General features: G+C 33.4%; 2 protein-coding genes and 1 pseudogene across 3 annotated transcripts; all 3 read left to right on the top strand.

The window, feature by feature from the left end:
• Positions 1-1,099: 1,099 nt before the first annotated feature.
• LOC146946320 (uncharacterized) lies at positions 1,100-12,955 on the top strand. Of its 2 annotated transcripts, XM_085744440.1 has the most exons (10): positions 1,100-1,375; positions 2,535-2,624; positions 5,614-5,706; positions 9,635-10,602; positions 10,733-10,986; positions 11,072-11,275; positions 11,360-11,452; positions 11,525-11,632; positions 11,995-12,390; positions 12,750-12,955. In XM_085744440.1, the coding sequence occupies exons 4-10, from the start codon at positions 10,344-10,346 to the stop codon at positions 12,801-12,803; spliced, it is 1,368 nt and encodes a 455-aa protein (XP_085600566.1). In that variant the 5' UTR covers positions 1,100-1,375; positions 2,535-2,624; positions 5,614-5,706; positions 9,635-10,343; the 3' UTR covers positions 12,804-12,955. The 2 variants fall into 2 exon arrangements, with proteins under 2 accessions (XP_085600566.1, XP_085600567.1); XM_085744441.1 differs by lacking the exon at positions 2,535-2,624.
• On the top strand, positions 5,900-8,567 carry LOC146946322 (uncharacterized; annotated as a pseudogene).
• Positions 9,639-10,220, top strand: LOC146946321 (uncharacterized). The gene has a single exon (XM_085744442.1). The coding sequence runs from the start codon at positions 9,705-9,707 to the stop codon at positions 10,218-10,220; it is 516 nt and encodes a 171-aa protein (XP_085600568.1). The 5' UTR covers positions 9,639-9,704.
• Positions 12,956-13,131: the final 176 nt, after the last annotated feature.

Here is a 13,131-nt window from a genome sequence, read left to right as displayed (position 1 = left end):
AACAGACAGCTTGAGTTTACCTTTATCTTGTTTCAAGTGACAAGTCCTAAACAACGGACAGCTTGAGCCCACCTTTATCTTGTTTCAAGTTGCAAGTCCTAAACAACGGATAGCTTGAGTCTTTTTTTATCTTGTTTCAAGCTTCCAGTCCTAAACAACGGACCGCTTGAGTTTACCTTTCGTCATGTTTCAGTTTGGAATCACATCTTATTTTCAAAAGTGTCATCCCCAGCGTTAGCTGGTCAAGAGTTGTCACTAAAAAGTTTCATCTTCATTAAAGCTACCGCTCTCAATCGGTACGATAATGGACGGTCATTTTCCCCAGTAAAACTACATTCCCCCTAGCAGAGTAGGATCCCTTTTTCTTCAACGAATTAGGGAATCTCATTGTCGTTTCTCGTCTCAGTCAAGTAATCTTCGTCATCATGCATTCATAATTACATCACAAGCATTCATAGCGACTTAGGTCAAAATTGGTGTACTTTTATATTTAAGTCCCTTCGACCCATCGAATCGAAGATTCCATCTTCAAATCTTCGGACGAAGGAACTTAAATAGGGGCATCTGTCATACCCCAATCACTACAACATTTTGGCCCTACGACAACGCCTAAATTTTGGAAGGTAAAAAAATTGTTCTGATAGGGTCCCATGGACAACGATTTTCTGATTCTGTTTCAGTAGGGTATGATATTTTTTCAATTTATTTGTAACAACTCAAAAGCGTTGTGGTATAAGAAACGAGAACGGATTTTTATTTATTATTTTCGTCAACATGTATTAACTGTTCTGGTATAATTTTTAATTTATTTTTAATAAAAGTACGAATAGCATCTTCTTTAATACCGTTCTTAAAAACCGTAACAAACAAATCTTAATATAACAAAAAACACACCGTTCTAAAAAACAAATAACTAGCACTATTAATATAACAAAAAACAAAAAACAAATAAGTAACACTATTTTTGGTGAAAGATTAATTTGCTGGATAAAACAAACAATTTCCTCTTGTTAAAAAAAAAAACTCCATTATTAATCAATAAAAACAATAAAAAGGAAAATAAATAAATAAATAAATAAAACAATTGAATCTTCACGTTAATCTCACGAGTCCTCAATATTGTCGATAGAAATCAAAACCTCAACCTCACCACACAGAAATCTCAATCGAACCCTCAATCTCTCAGAATCGTAAATCGAATCCTCTAACTCACCCACTGAAATCTCTCAGACCAATTGAAACTCTTAATCGAACCCTCTTACTCACTCACTGAAATCTCAATCGAGCCTTCATTCTCTCAGAATCCTGAATCAACTTTCAGTCTCAAACTCTCATGTTCAATCACCCTCACCTCACTTAAATCTCAATCGAAGAGGTAAAGATTTTTGTTATTTCATTAGATTTGGGCTCTATGGATTGTGTGAACTATCCTTGATTTTTGTTTTTGCAATTGAATGTTTGTTTTGTATAAAAAATGTTAGCACGTAGCAACTTTTCCACCTTTTGTGCAATGTTATTCATAACAAAACTTCTTGATCCCTTTTCGTATAGTCTACAAATAACAGAGTTATAACATTTAGCAGATTTCATCTCTTGTTCGGTAACTAAAGTGTGATGACTTAGTCTATATCTAAGCAATTCCATTGCTTGTTTGAATTGACCCAGGATGCAATAACCATAGGTTAGATTTCGATATGTGGTATAATTAGGCTCAATGTTGTTAACGTGAATCATTTCAGAATATAAATCATAGTATAATATTGTCATTCTTTGTAGAGTCTGAATATGATGGAGTTATAACAGCACTTGAGAGTATCATTATCATCACAGTCATCTTTCGGTTCCTTGTTGATCAGTAGTGCCTGTCTCAACATGTTGATGACTAATTGAGTTTCTCCTATCTCACATAATCCATTGATTAGAATAAGATAACTATCATGGTTCAACATAAAACTGTTTTTAAGTATGATGTCATTGTAAAACATCATTGCTTTGTCAATCTGACGTCTGTGACAAAAACCATCTAAAAGATGATTCAAAGTTTGAGTAGTAGGAGGATAATGACCAGTGTCGATGATTTTATGGAATAGAGAGATAACTGAAGACATTTTACCTTGTCTAGAGTGACATTGGATGAGGATATCCCAAGTATGCCTGTCTGTTTCGATGGGTGTATGGGATTACAAGATGATGGGGGTTTTTATTCTTAATTTCAAACAAAAAATTAAGGATTGTACCCATACAATTCCATCATAAAAACAGCAGGTAAGTTGTACCCATATTATTTCTGAAGTGTAAAGTGAGGTGTGAAAGTAGATAGTATATTCAATATGGTATTTTAGTCCCACATTGCTAGCAAATACACATACATACGTGAAGTTGTTCTATATAAGAAGATATGTGACATGTTAACAAATGTAAATGCATGAAGGTGTCAATTGTTGCTGCAGTAATTGAATGCATTAATTTGTGCAAATATATGTTCAAGACCTGTTCAAATACTTATTTTTGTTTATCCTTGTGATTGAATGCAGTAATTTGTGCAAATATATGTTCAAGACCTGTTCAAATTTAGGCGATTCTAGCTTTAAAGTTGAGAAATTTTTTGGAGGCATAACAAATTCGTGAGTTCTTTTTCATCATTCTCATTTTATTCTAATGTTAATGGTTTACTTGCTAAATCCAAAATAATGGCTACCTTAATTATATTTAGTTCATATAATCTAATTTATTTCATCATATTCCATATGGTGAAAGAAATTAAAGTGTTATTTGGAAACAATTTTTGAGTAGATTAAGAAACTATCCATGATAATTCTATGAAAGTTGTTGGGATCTTAGTAATTCTTTTAAGATTGTTTGGGATTAAGGTTGGAGGTGCTTTAGTTCGGCGATAACCAATGTTTTGGATACTTTTGAGGTCTGTTTTGGGGAAGTTAGCAGTTGTTGTTTTTCTGCTGATACGGGCTGTTTGTTTTGGTTTGTGGGGCTGGTTCTGTTTTTGGGTTAGCCTCATCAAAATGGGGGTGTGGCTGTTGAACTTGCTTGTGTTCTATAGGGTGTTGATCTTGTTTTTTGAGGTGTTCCGTCTATATGTGGCACCTCTATTTGTATGTCTTGCATTTTGCTAGTTTGTGTGTCTTGTACGAGCTATGCATTAATATAACCTCGTTGATTAAAAAAGATAATATTCCATATGGGTTTGTTTCATTATTAGTTAACTGAATAGAAATTTAGGATCTTGAACTTATTGATGATATATATTTTTTTACTACAAATGGGTTTACAATAATAGGCTTAAAGGAATGATTTTTTTGTGTGGAAATCAAATGGGTATGTACGTTAAAAATCATAACCAGTAAAAGATGTTCATTTAGTTTCTAAACCATTCTAGTTTCTATTCCTGAATAGTCATGTTGCCTTGTTATTATTTATTCATTTAAAATTGAATTTGGTGGCATTTGGTTCTCCGTTTTTGTCTACCAACTTAAATAACCTTGACATAGCCCTTGGTTTTCTTTGTTGCTTTGCTACTTTCTTCATCTACTAGGTGAATTGTTTGAGTGTATTGAATATTTAATGTTGATTTGTCATTGTACAATTACTATTACTGTACCAATTTGAAGTTAATTTACGTAATGCTCTTAATGGACAGTGAGTTAAGATTTTTTGTATGCTTATCGTTTTTTTAGACTATGAACAACTAATAATTCTTGTAGGTGATAATTCTTGCCTATGGTAAGGGGTACATACTTCTATAGGGGGCACTTCACTATAGTGTGTTTGCTGCTACTTGTCTCCAACATCTAAATAAATTCTTGTGCATCTATAGAAACAAAGTTCCTCCAACTCTTTTAGTGTATATCAGACATTATTTTTGTTTTTTAATTGAATTTGAGAAATGAGATTTAGTTAAAAGGGTAAGATTTTCTACAATTAAGAATATTGTAATATGTCGCGGCCGATAGAAGATTGTAAATTGGATAATAAAGAAGATCATAAAGAAAAATTATCTATTTTTTAAAATGGAATCTGTAGCTACTCATACTCAAATGCTTATAGATTTCTGCAAGTTTTAGTTTAAATGCTTTAAAGAGAATCTATATCCATTAGGACAACCTTTTACTTTTGTATGTGATTAATGGTGATGAGATATTATACAAGTTTGCTAATGCTAACCTTTTGTAATATATGATTTAATATTAGTAGCCTACTAGTTCAAATTTCTATTAGTATCGTATTTAATATACGTTCAAATGTATACTATGTTATTTACATATTGTATTTGACCTTAGATAGTTGATAATCAAGATTAGGTGGATTTGGTGTCCTTTATTTTTTTTTTGTAAACAATCTAGTTTATAGGATATATAATTGATTACAATTCAAGTTTGAATTAGGGCTGCACTTTCTTTCTGTGGTGCCTCAGTTTCTAATTCTGTATAAGGGCTGTTGTTATTTTTTGGGCGATTTTTGCTTTGGGCTTCCTACTGCCCTGTAGCGTTGCTGCTTGTGGTGTTTGATTTTCTGGGTTTAGTTTATGTTTGTCGCAGGGGCTGTTTGTGCAGCATGCTACATCCAGCTATTGTATTTTCTTAGTGCGCACTCTTGTACGTCTAGTGATTGAAGTTGCAATTTTAATAAATTTCGTTTTTTAATAAAAAAAAAAAATCAAATTTGGACTCTTGATGCATTAACATGCCACAAAGTCACTTGCATATAATGTTGCAAATGAATATTAAATTCTGCTACTTCATTGATATCCTTTTTATTCATTCTTTCTCTGTATAATTGTTAGACTACATAAGAACTTGGTTCCGAATGGTTTTATATGATTTTAGATATGAAGTTTCGTAATAAAGCCAAATAAACTTGCAAAGATTGTTTTGTTCGGTAAAGTTTTTTGTTTTCTTCGGTGGATGTATCTTATGTGCTGTCTTTTGTTTATTGGCAAGTTGTAGCTGTTCTGCGTTTTAATGTAGGTATTGGTTTTGGAATTATAGGTTGTTGTTATGCTTGAATTTCACGGGAGTTTTTTGTGGCTGTATTGGGTTGGATTTAGTCTGGTGTTATGTTTTTTTGGGGTCTGCTATGTGATTTGTTGTCATGCCTTTGAATTGGCTGCTAGATTTATTTTAGTGGATGGTTTCTTTATTTGTAGGGCCATTTTCGGTTTGGGTTATCCATCTTTGTACGGTGTCCGTTTGCTTTGTATTTTTCCTATTCAGGCAGATCTGTACTTGTGCAGGTTTTTTCATTATAATAAAATTCGTTGTTAAAAAAAATCGTTTCAATAAGTTCATATATGTACTTCAGCTGTAAATAAGCCCATATTGTTTGTGATTTTGTTTACTTATCCATTTTTTTAATCTGTTTGGTTTTATATTTTAAGTAGAATTAATGTTTAAGACTCATGCATCAATATCTTTGTTACAAATCAAGAATGAGAGAGTGGTGTATAGGTCCTAGTTCATCATTCTTTTTAATGATTAATAGGCATGAATCTGTTTTAGTCTTATGCATCATTCCTAATGTCGATGTACTCCTTTCTTATTTACAATAGTCTTTCTCTACATTATCTTGATTCTTATAACAACTTCATGTTTGCTGCAGTAAAATTTGCAGTTTTTATTCCATACATCAACTCCACCTTCTCTTCTAATCAGGGCATTTGTTGTTGGTTCAGAGAAAGTACTCTTCAAGAAGGTATGTTTTACTTTTCAATAGTCATAGAAATGCATTGATGTAGTTGAAATTGTAAATATTACACTGCAAAATAATTAATTTATTAAAGTATATGATTGTAATATGTTAGCCTAACCACCATATATGAAACTAAATGTGTCAATCTAACCACACAATCTGTATCTGACATTGAATGTGTGTGCCTAACCACCAATCTGAAACTGAAACCGAAACCGATTAATATTACGAATCCTATGTAGGTTCACATATTGAAACATGTACTAACGCCCCTCTGAAATTAGTTTCCATATACAGTAGTCTGTTCAAAACCTGATGGACAAAGAATGGACAAAATCCGCTAGAGAGAGTGAAGAGTATGAAATTGGTCTTAATTATTTTCTAGACTACGCATACACCAAAGGAAAACCCCGTGGAAAAGAGATTTTGTGCCCTTGTGCTACATGTTACAACAGCAAATGGTTTACAAGGAATGCAGTACGAAATCATTTAATAGCATTTGGATTTCAAAAAGGATATGATGTTTGGGTTCGTCATGGTGAGAAGATACGGAAACCCAATGATATTAATGATAATCATATGAATGATGCAAATGATCAAGTTGACGATATTGATGGACTGTTGTCGGAAAGATTCAGAGGTGTCGCACAAGAAGAACACAGAGTTAATGAAGGCCCCAACGAAGATGCAAAAAAGTTCTATAATGTAATTGAAGAATCCAAACAAGAGTTGTATCCGGGTTGCGAAACATTCTCTAAATTGTCGTTCATCATTCGGCTATATTTATTGAAGTGTCTTTATGGTTGGAGCAATACATCATTCAATGCACTCTTAGAGTTGTTGAGAGAAGCTATGCCTTTTTTGAACATCCCTGATACGTTCAATAAAACTAAAAGCATGATAAAGGACTTGGGGATGGATTATAAAAAGATTGATGCTTGCCCTAATGATTGCATGATCTATTGGAAAGATCATGAGAATGATACTTCTTGCCATGTTTGTGGTGCTCCACGGTGGATTGAAAATGAAGAAAATCATGAGGTTGAAAAAAATCATAAATCTCATAAAGTTTCGGCGAAAGTTTTGAGACACTTTCCCTTGATTCCGAGACTTCAACGGTTGTTCATGTGTTCAAAGACGGCTAGCTCATTAAGTTGGCATGACAGAGATCGTTTAAATGATGGGAAGTTGAGGCATCCTGCAGATGGAGAGGCATGGAAAGAATTTGATAAATGTCATCCTGAATTTGCTGTTGAGGCACGTAATATAAGACTTGGATTGGCGAGCGACGGATTTAATCCCTTTAGAACCATGAATGTTAATTATACTACTTGGCCAGTGGTTTTAATGCCATATAACTTTCCACCTTGGATGTGCATGAAGGCTGAGTATTTTATGTTGTCCTTATTAATTCCTGGACGAAAGTCACCAGGTAATGACATTGATGTGTACCTCCAACCATTGATTGAAGAGTTGAAATTGTTATGGGATTTGGGAGTAGAAACATATGATGCTTCAATAAATAAAACTTTCCAAATGAGGGCAGCTCTCTTGTGGACAATTAGTGACTTTCCCGGGTATGCTATGTTGAGTGGGTGGAGTACAAAAGGGAGCCTAGCATGTCCTTGCTGTAATTATAAAACTAAATCGATATATTTGAAGAATAGCCATAAGACATGTTATATGGATCATCGTGTATTTTTGCCCATGGATCATAAATATAGATCAAATGCTAGGAGTTTCAATGGGAAAAAAGAACATAGGCCACCACCAGAATTGTTAAATGGGGAACAAATCTTGGATAAGTTAAAGAACTTCAACAATGCTTTTGGTAAGTTGCAAAAGAATTGCAGTGATGGTCCATGGAAGAAAAAATCAATATTTTTTGAGTTACCATATTGGAAGCACAATACTTTACGCCATAATCTTGATGTGATGCACATAGAGAAAAACATATTTGATAGTATAATTGGGACTTTGTTGGATATCACGGGAAAGAGAAAAGATCATGCAAAAGCACGTTTAGACTTACAAGAGATGGGTATAAGAAAGAAACTTCACCCAAAAGAGGTAGATCACGGCAAGAAGCTAGTGTTTGCAAAAGCTTGCTTTTCCATGAGTGCAAATGAGAAAACTACTTTTTGTTCTGTATTGAAAAATGCAAAAATACCAGATGGGTGTGCTTCAAACATTTCAAGATGTGTTCTCCTTGCTGAAAGAAAACTTAGCGGATATAAGACTCATGATGCATATTTCATGATGCATTACTTACTTCAAGTAGCTGTGAGATGTACAACGTCGAACCAGGTTGCACACCCGTTAATTCGTCTTTGTTCGTTTTTTCGTTGTTTATGTCAAAAGGTGATTGAGGTTGAAGATTTGGATATCTTGCAATCTGAGATTGCAGAAACACTTTGCCAGTTAGAAACAATTTTCCCTCTGAGTTTTTTTGACAGCATGGTTCATTTGCGATACATCTAGTGAATGAGGTAAGAATGGGAGGACCTGTTCAATTTCGGTGGATGTACTCTACTGAAAGATATCTAGGAAAATTAAAGGGTTATGTTCGGAATAAAAGTCGTCCTGAGGGTTCTATTGCTGAGGGTTATGTGGTTAATGAATGCTTGACATTGTGCTCGCGATATTTACATAGTGGTGTTGAAACAAGGTTTAGTAGAATGCCAAGGAACATCGATAAGTGTCATCCTGATGAACTTGGAAGTCCAATATCTTTTTCTAGAATTGGTCATCCTATAGGAGGAAAGAAAAAAGGTGAAGCATTTTCTTTGGATTGCAAGTCAAGGAATCAAGCTCATCGTTACATCTTATTCAATCATGACGATGTCCAAAAATTTATACGGTAAGTGAACATACTTGTAGGTTTTGGTTTCATAAAATAATTGTTTTGCAATTACTTTAACATTGCAATTTTATTTGCAGTGAGCATGAAAATGAAAATCCCAAAAAAAGAAAGGGGTGGAACAAATCAAAGAGTCAAGGTTTGGATTTTGTTGAATGGTTTAAGAAGCGTGCTTTGTTAACCGATGTATCTGACATCCTTAGGAAGCTATCCAGAGGACCAAATAGAATTGCACGATGTTTTTATGGCTATGTAATTAACGGATATAGATTCCATACGAAACAACGTGATGCTAGACTTAAAACACAAAACAACGGTGTGACATTAGCGGCAATAACTGAAAGTTTTGCTAGTACCAAAGATGAAAATCCAATAACACAGTCAGTAATTTACTATGGATTAATTACAGAAATAGTTGAGGTAGACTATTATGGTAGGTTGAAGTTTGTGTTATTTAGATGTGATTGGTTTGAAGCTGAAGAGGAAAAGTTTGGGTTGACTTGTGTTTATTTCAACAAGAGATGTTACATGGATGACCCTTTTGTATTGGCTTCTCAAGTCCACCAATGTTTCTACGTTGAAGATCCTTCAAATGCAAATAGACACTATGTTGTGAAGTCTGTTCAAAGGGAGTTTTTAAACATTGAAGATCCTCTAGAGCATGCAGTAAATCTATCTTCAAGCACTGAAACTTGTGAAGTTGAATTGGTTAGGAATGACATTCCACCAACAATTACTGACAAACCTCCACCCGTGTCAGATGAAATAGAATCTGATGATGACTCTAATGCATGATAAATTGTCTCAAATTTCTTGTATTAATGTAGACAAGTTTTAATATGTATTTGTTATGGTGTAGGTTCTATATAGTGTGATTTAGTTTTATATTTCAGTTGTTATTAATACATTAGAAATGGATCCAACATATGAATAAAATTTTATTATCTGTTTTCTAAAGATGATTTTGATATATATCATAGATACTAATATTTAATATACCCTGTAAAGAAAAAAGTTTTTGTGATGCAATTATTTGACATCCTTTCGTTATGTATTAATTGGTAATTGCAGGAAACTGAAGACGGGTAATGGCTTTCTGTTTGATATACAAGCTAAGTCCAGCAATGAATTATTGCGGAAGATGCATCAAGTCAAAGTTGAAAATGCAAAATCTTCAAAAGAAAGTAGTCATGTAAACATTATTGGTGGAAACATTCAAAAGGTAGACCATCATAAGCAGCCATCGGCAATTAGAAATGTGATTCAAACACAGCTCAAAAAGCAAAACCAACTGAAGCAGTCATTGAATAATATAGTTTCAGCCCAACAAATGAAACCTATTGAGTCGGACAAAGGGTTTGTTCACAGAGGTATTAAGAGGCAATTGGAAGTAGAAGCATCTAAGAAAATTGTTGAGCAGAGGAAAGGGTTTTGTGAGAACAATAACTTTAAGAAATTGAAGTCTACCGTGGATCATCAAGTTGAAGGTCAAACTAAATCACATTCCTCGAAGAATTTTGATGTGCAACACAAAGAGGTAAGGCATGACACTACTCTTAAAAGGCAAGGAAAATCAACCTTTGGAAATCAAGTTAAAGGTTCAACTGAATCATATGCCTCAAAGAAATTTGATGAGAAAAACAAAGAGGTAAGGTAGGACAATACTCTTAAGAGGCAAGGAAAATCAACCCTTGGAAATCAAGTTCAATGTTCAACCGAATCACATGCCTCAAAGAAAATTGATGAGCAAACCAAAGAGTTAAGGCAGGACAATACTCTTATGAGGCAAGGAAAATCAACCACGGGAAACCAAGTTCAAGGATCAACGGTAGATCGACAATCCTGTAAGAACAAAAAATATATTCCAAAATGTCCCGCTTTGGAACTTGATGAGTATATTGAAATGAGGAAGGAACAACATGGCATAGAGGAAGCAGGTGATGAAGATATAGAAAAAAATGAAATGGAAGATGATATGGAGAACAATATCAACTATGAAAGTGACGAAATTGAAAGAGCCGATGAAAATGAAGTTGAAGGTAATGTCTTAATAGTTTTGATTGTTGGTATGCTCGTGCAAAGTAGAAATTGGATATGAATATTTGCATAGTTGTTTAATTTTTTAATTACTATAATGAAATGAATTACTATTATGTGCTTTATGTGCAGGATTAATAAGAAAACGAGGAAAGACTTTATGTAAGAATATTCATGCACGAGATTACAAAAATAGACAAGAGATCACGTTGAATGAAGAAGGACAACCGATTGGACCAGATGAAAAGAGAGTGGCTGAACTTGGTAGTTTTTTGGGGACAATAGCAAGAAGTGCAGATTTATGTCCTCTCACCTTCAATAATTGGAAGGCTTTGGTTAAGTCTTGGGAGGATGAAGAAATAGATCCAGTCTGGGAATATGTCAATGTATTTATCTTTTTATTTGAACGTGTGTGAGCTAGAATGCTTTAATGAATATATCTTTCTAAATATGTGTCTGTTATTTTCGCAGGAAAAATACATCATCCCAGAGAAAGGAAAGAAGAATGTATTTGCTATTGTAAATGATGCTTGGAGACGATACAAACACTTAATTAAAAAGAATCATTTTACCAAGTACAAAACCATGCGCGAGCGGTTGAAAAATCTTCCAGAAGAGGTACCGGAAGAAGACTTTAAGAAGTTATTGGTGTATTGGAGAGATGAAAACGGTCAAGTAAGATACAATTACTAGTTCGTATATACTATCGTTGTCGCACATTCAGAATTTAATAAAATAATTATACTTTAATGCATACAGGAAGTCAGTCTGCAAAATGCTCAAAATATTGCTCAACTGAAATGGAGACATCGAACGGGCAATAAAGCCTTTGCTGTTATAAGAGAAAAAATGGTATTGTTGTTTAAATTTTTGCAAGTGAATATTAAATTCCGCCTCCTCATTGATATTCTAATAATCTTGTAGCGTGTAAGTAATGAAGATAAAGAGCCTCCCAGTCAAGCGGAAATGTTCATTGCTACACGTCAAAGTAAGAAAGGAAAAGAGCTGGATCAAGAAACCAATATTGCAATTGTGAGTTCTTATCCAATACCTTTTAATTTGTTGGTGTCTCGGCATGGCTGGATTTAATTTTAGAATGTGTTGGATGTTTTGTTGTTTGTTATTGGTGAGTTGAGTTTGATTTGCTTCATAGTTTGTACGGTTGGCACTTTGATTTTGGTAGACTCACTATGCATTGTGGCACTCTGGTTTTGTTAGTCATATATCTTGTTTTGGTGTTGGTTTTGGTAGTTGTTTAATGTTTGTAGGATATGATAAGAATTGTGTTTTTGAGTATTTGTATTGACTTTTGATTCCGGTAGTTTTCACCATGTTATGTTTGGTTAGTGAAGTGTTAATATATTTATTTACTGCTATTGTTTTATGTATGTTAGACAAAGCTTCAAGACTTAATTGAGAAATATGGGAAGCCTTCTGAAGAAGCCTTTCAAAGTGTATGCGGCAAAGAAAAACCTGGAAGACTTCGTTGCCACGGAAGAACTACAACCCCGACTCTCTTAAAGAGAAATGAAGAAATTGCAAGACTTAGAAGAGAACATAATGATGAGGTAAAACAATTAAAGGATCATATACAAGAGATGGAGGAGAAACAGCGTAAGGAAACAGAAGCAATGGAAGGAAAAATTCAGATTCTTCTCAAGGCCATATTGAGTCAAAACACCACTGGGTTGGATACAGAGGCTTTGGCAGATTTGATAACAACTCCTGCAGCTGATGCTAACAATGTTTTGCATTCTTCTACGTCAACATTTGCTCCAGATGATAATGAGGTAAGATTGAACTATAATTTATGATCTACATTCTTGTTTCTTTCATACAATATGTTTTAAATGTATTATATGAAAATTATGTTATGTTTTTTAAGACTTGATGTATTGGTTGTGTAATTTTTTGTTAGTGTTGAACAACATTACAAATAAAGTACTGATACATTATTGAAACACAATTTGAAGAAAAATAATGATGGACAAAGAAATAGAGTTAGTGCGGTGTTGTGGTGGCAAATGTTGATGGTTGTATTTGTTGGTTGTGTAATTTGATGCATTTATCATTTTGAAAGTTTTTAATTATAAGAAGTTTGTGTGTGTATATATATATATATATTGAACACTTTACTTTTATTTTGCAGATGAATAATGATGATATCGATGAAGAATTTGAAGATTTGGAAGCACAAGATTAAGAGATATATATATATATATATATATATATATATATATATATATATATATTTAAAGATGTTAATTGTGATCAAAGATAATCTTAATCTATTCATTAAAGATTACCAAAACAATATATTTTGATATATATTTAACAAATATTTGATTTGACGAAGCTAAAGTAGCCCACCTAAATTGGCATCGGAGAGAAGCTATATAGTTGTTTATTTTGAGATATTACATACAAAATATTGTATGAATATTATTGTTTAAGTTGGTTGATGATTATTACAAGATTTAAAAAAAGTGTGAATCACCGAGCATTTTTTATTTTGACCAAAATAATTGGTC

Source organism: Medicago sativa, chromosome 2, assembly GCF_051527215.1.
Source record: "Medicago sativa cultivar Bolivia chromosome 2, Bolivia_mono, whole genome shotgun sequence".
Classification (NCBI taxonomy): Eukaryota; Viridiplantae; Streptophyta; class Magnoliopsida; order Fabales; family Fabaceae; genus Medicago; species Medicago sativa.
The sequence above is the reverse complement of the archived record's forward strand: the minus strand, read 5'-3'. Positions and strand labels throughout refer to the sequence as shown.

Coding starts and splice junctions, on each gene's coding strand:
- LOC146946321 (XM_085744442.1), top strand. CDS start 9,705: ATGCATCAAGTCAAAGTTGAAAATGCAAAATCTTCAAAAGAAAGTAGT.
- LOC146946320 (XM_085744441.1), top strand. CDS start 10,344: ATGAGGCAAGGAAAATCAACCACGGGAAACCAAGTTCAAGGATCAACG. Junction 11,276..11,359: donor GGAGAGATGAAAACGGTCAA/GTAAGATACAAT, acceptor TAATGCATACAG/GAAGTCAGTCTGCAAAATGC. Junction 12,391..12,749: donor TTGCTCCAGATGATAATGAG/GTAAGATTGAAC, acceptor TTTATTTTGCAG/ATGAATAATGATGATATCGA.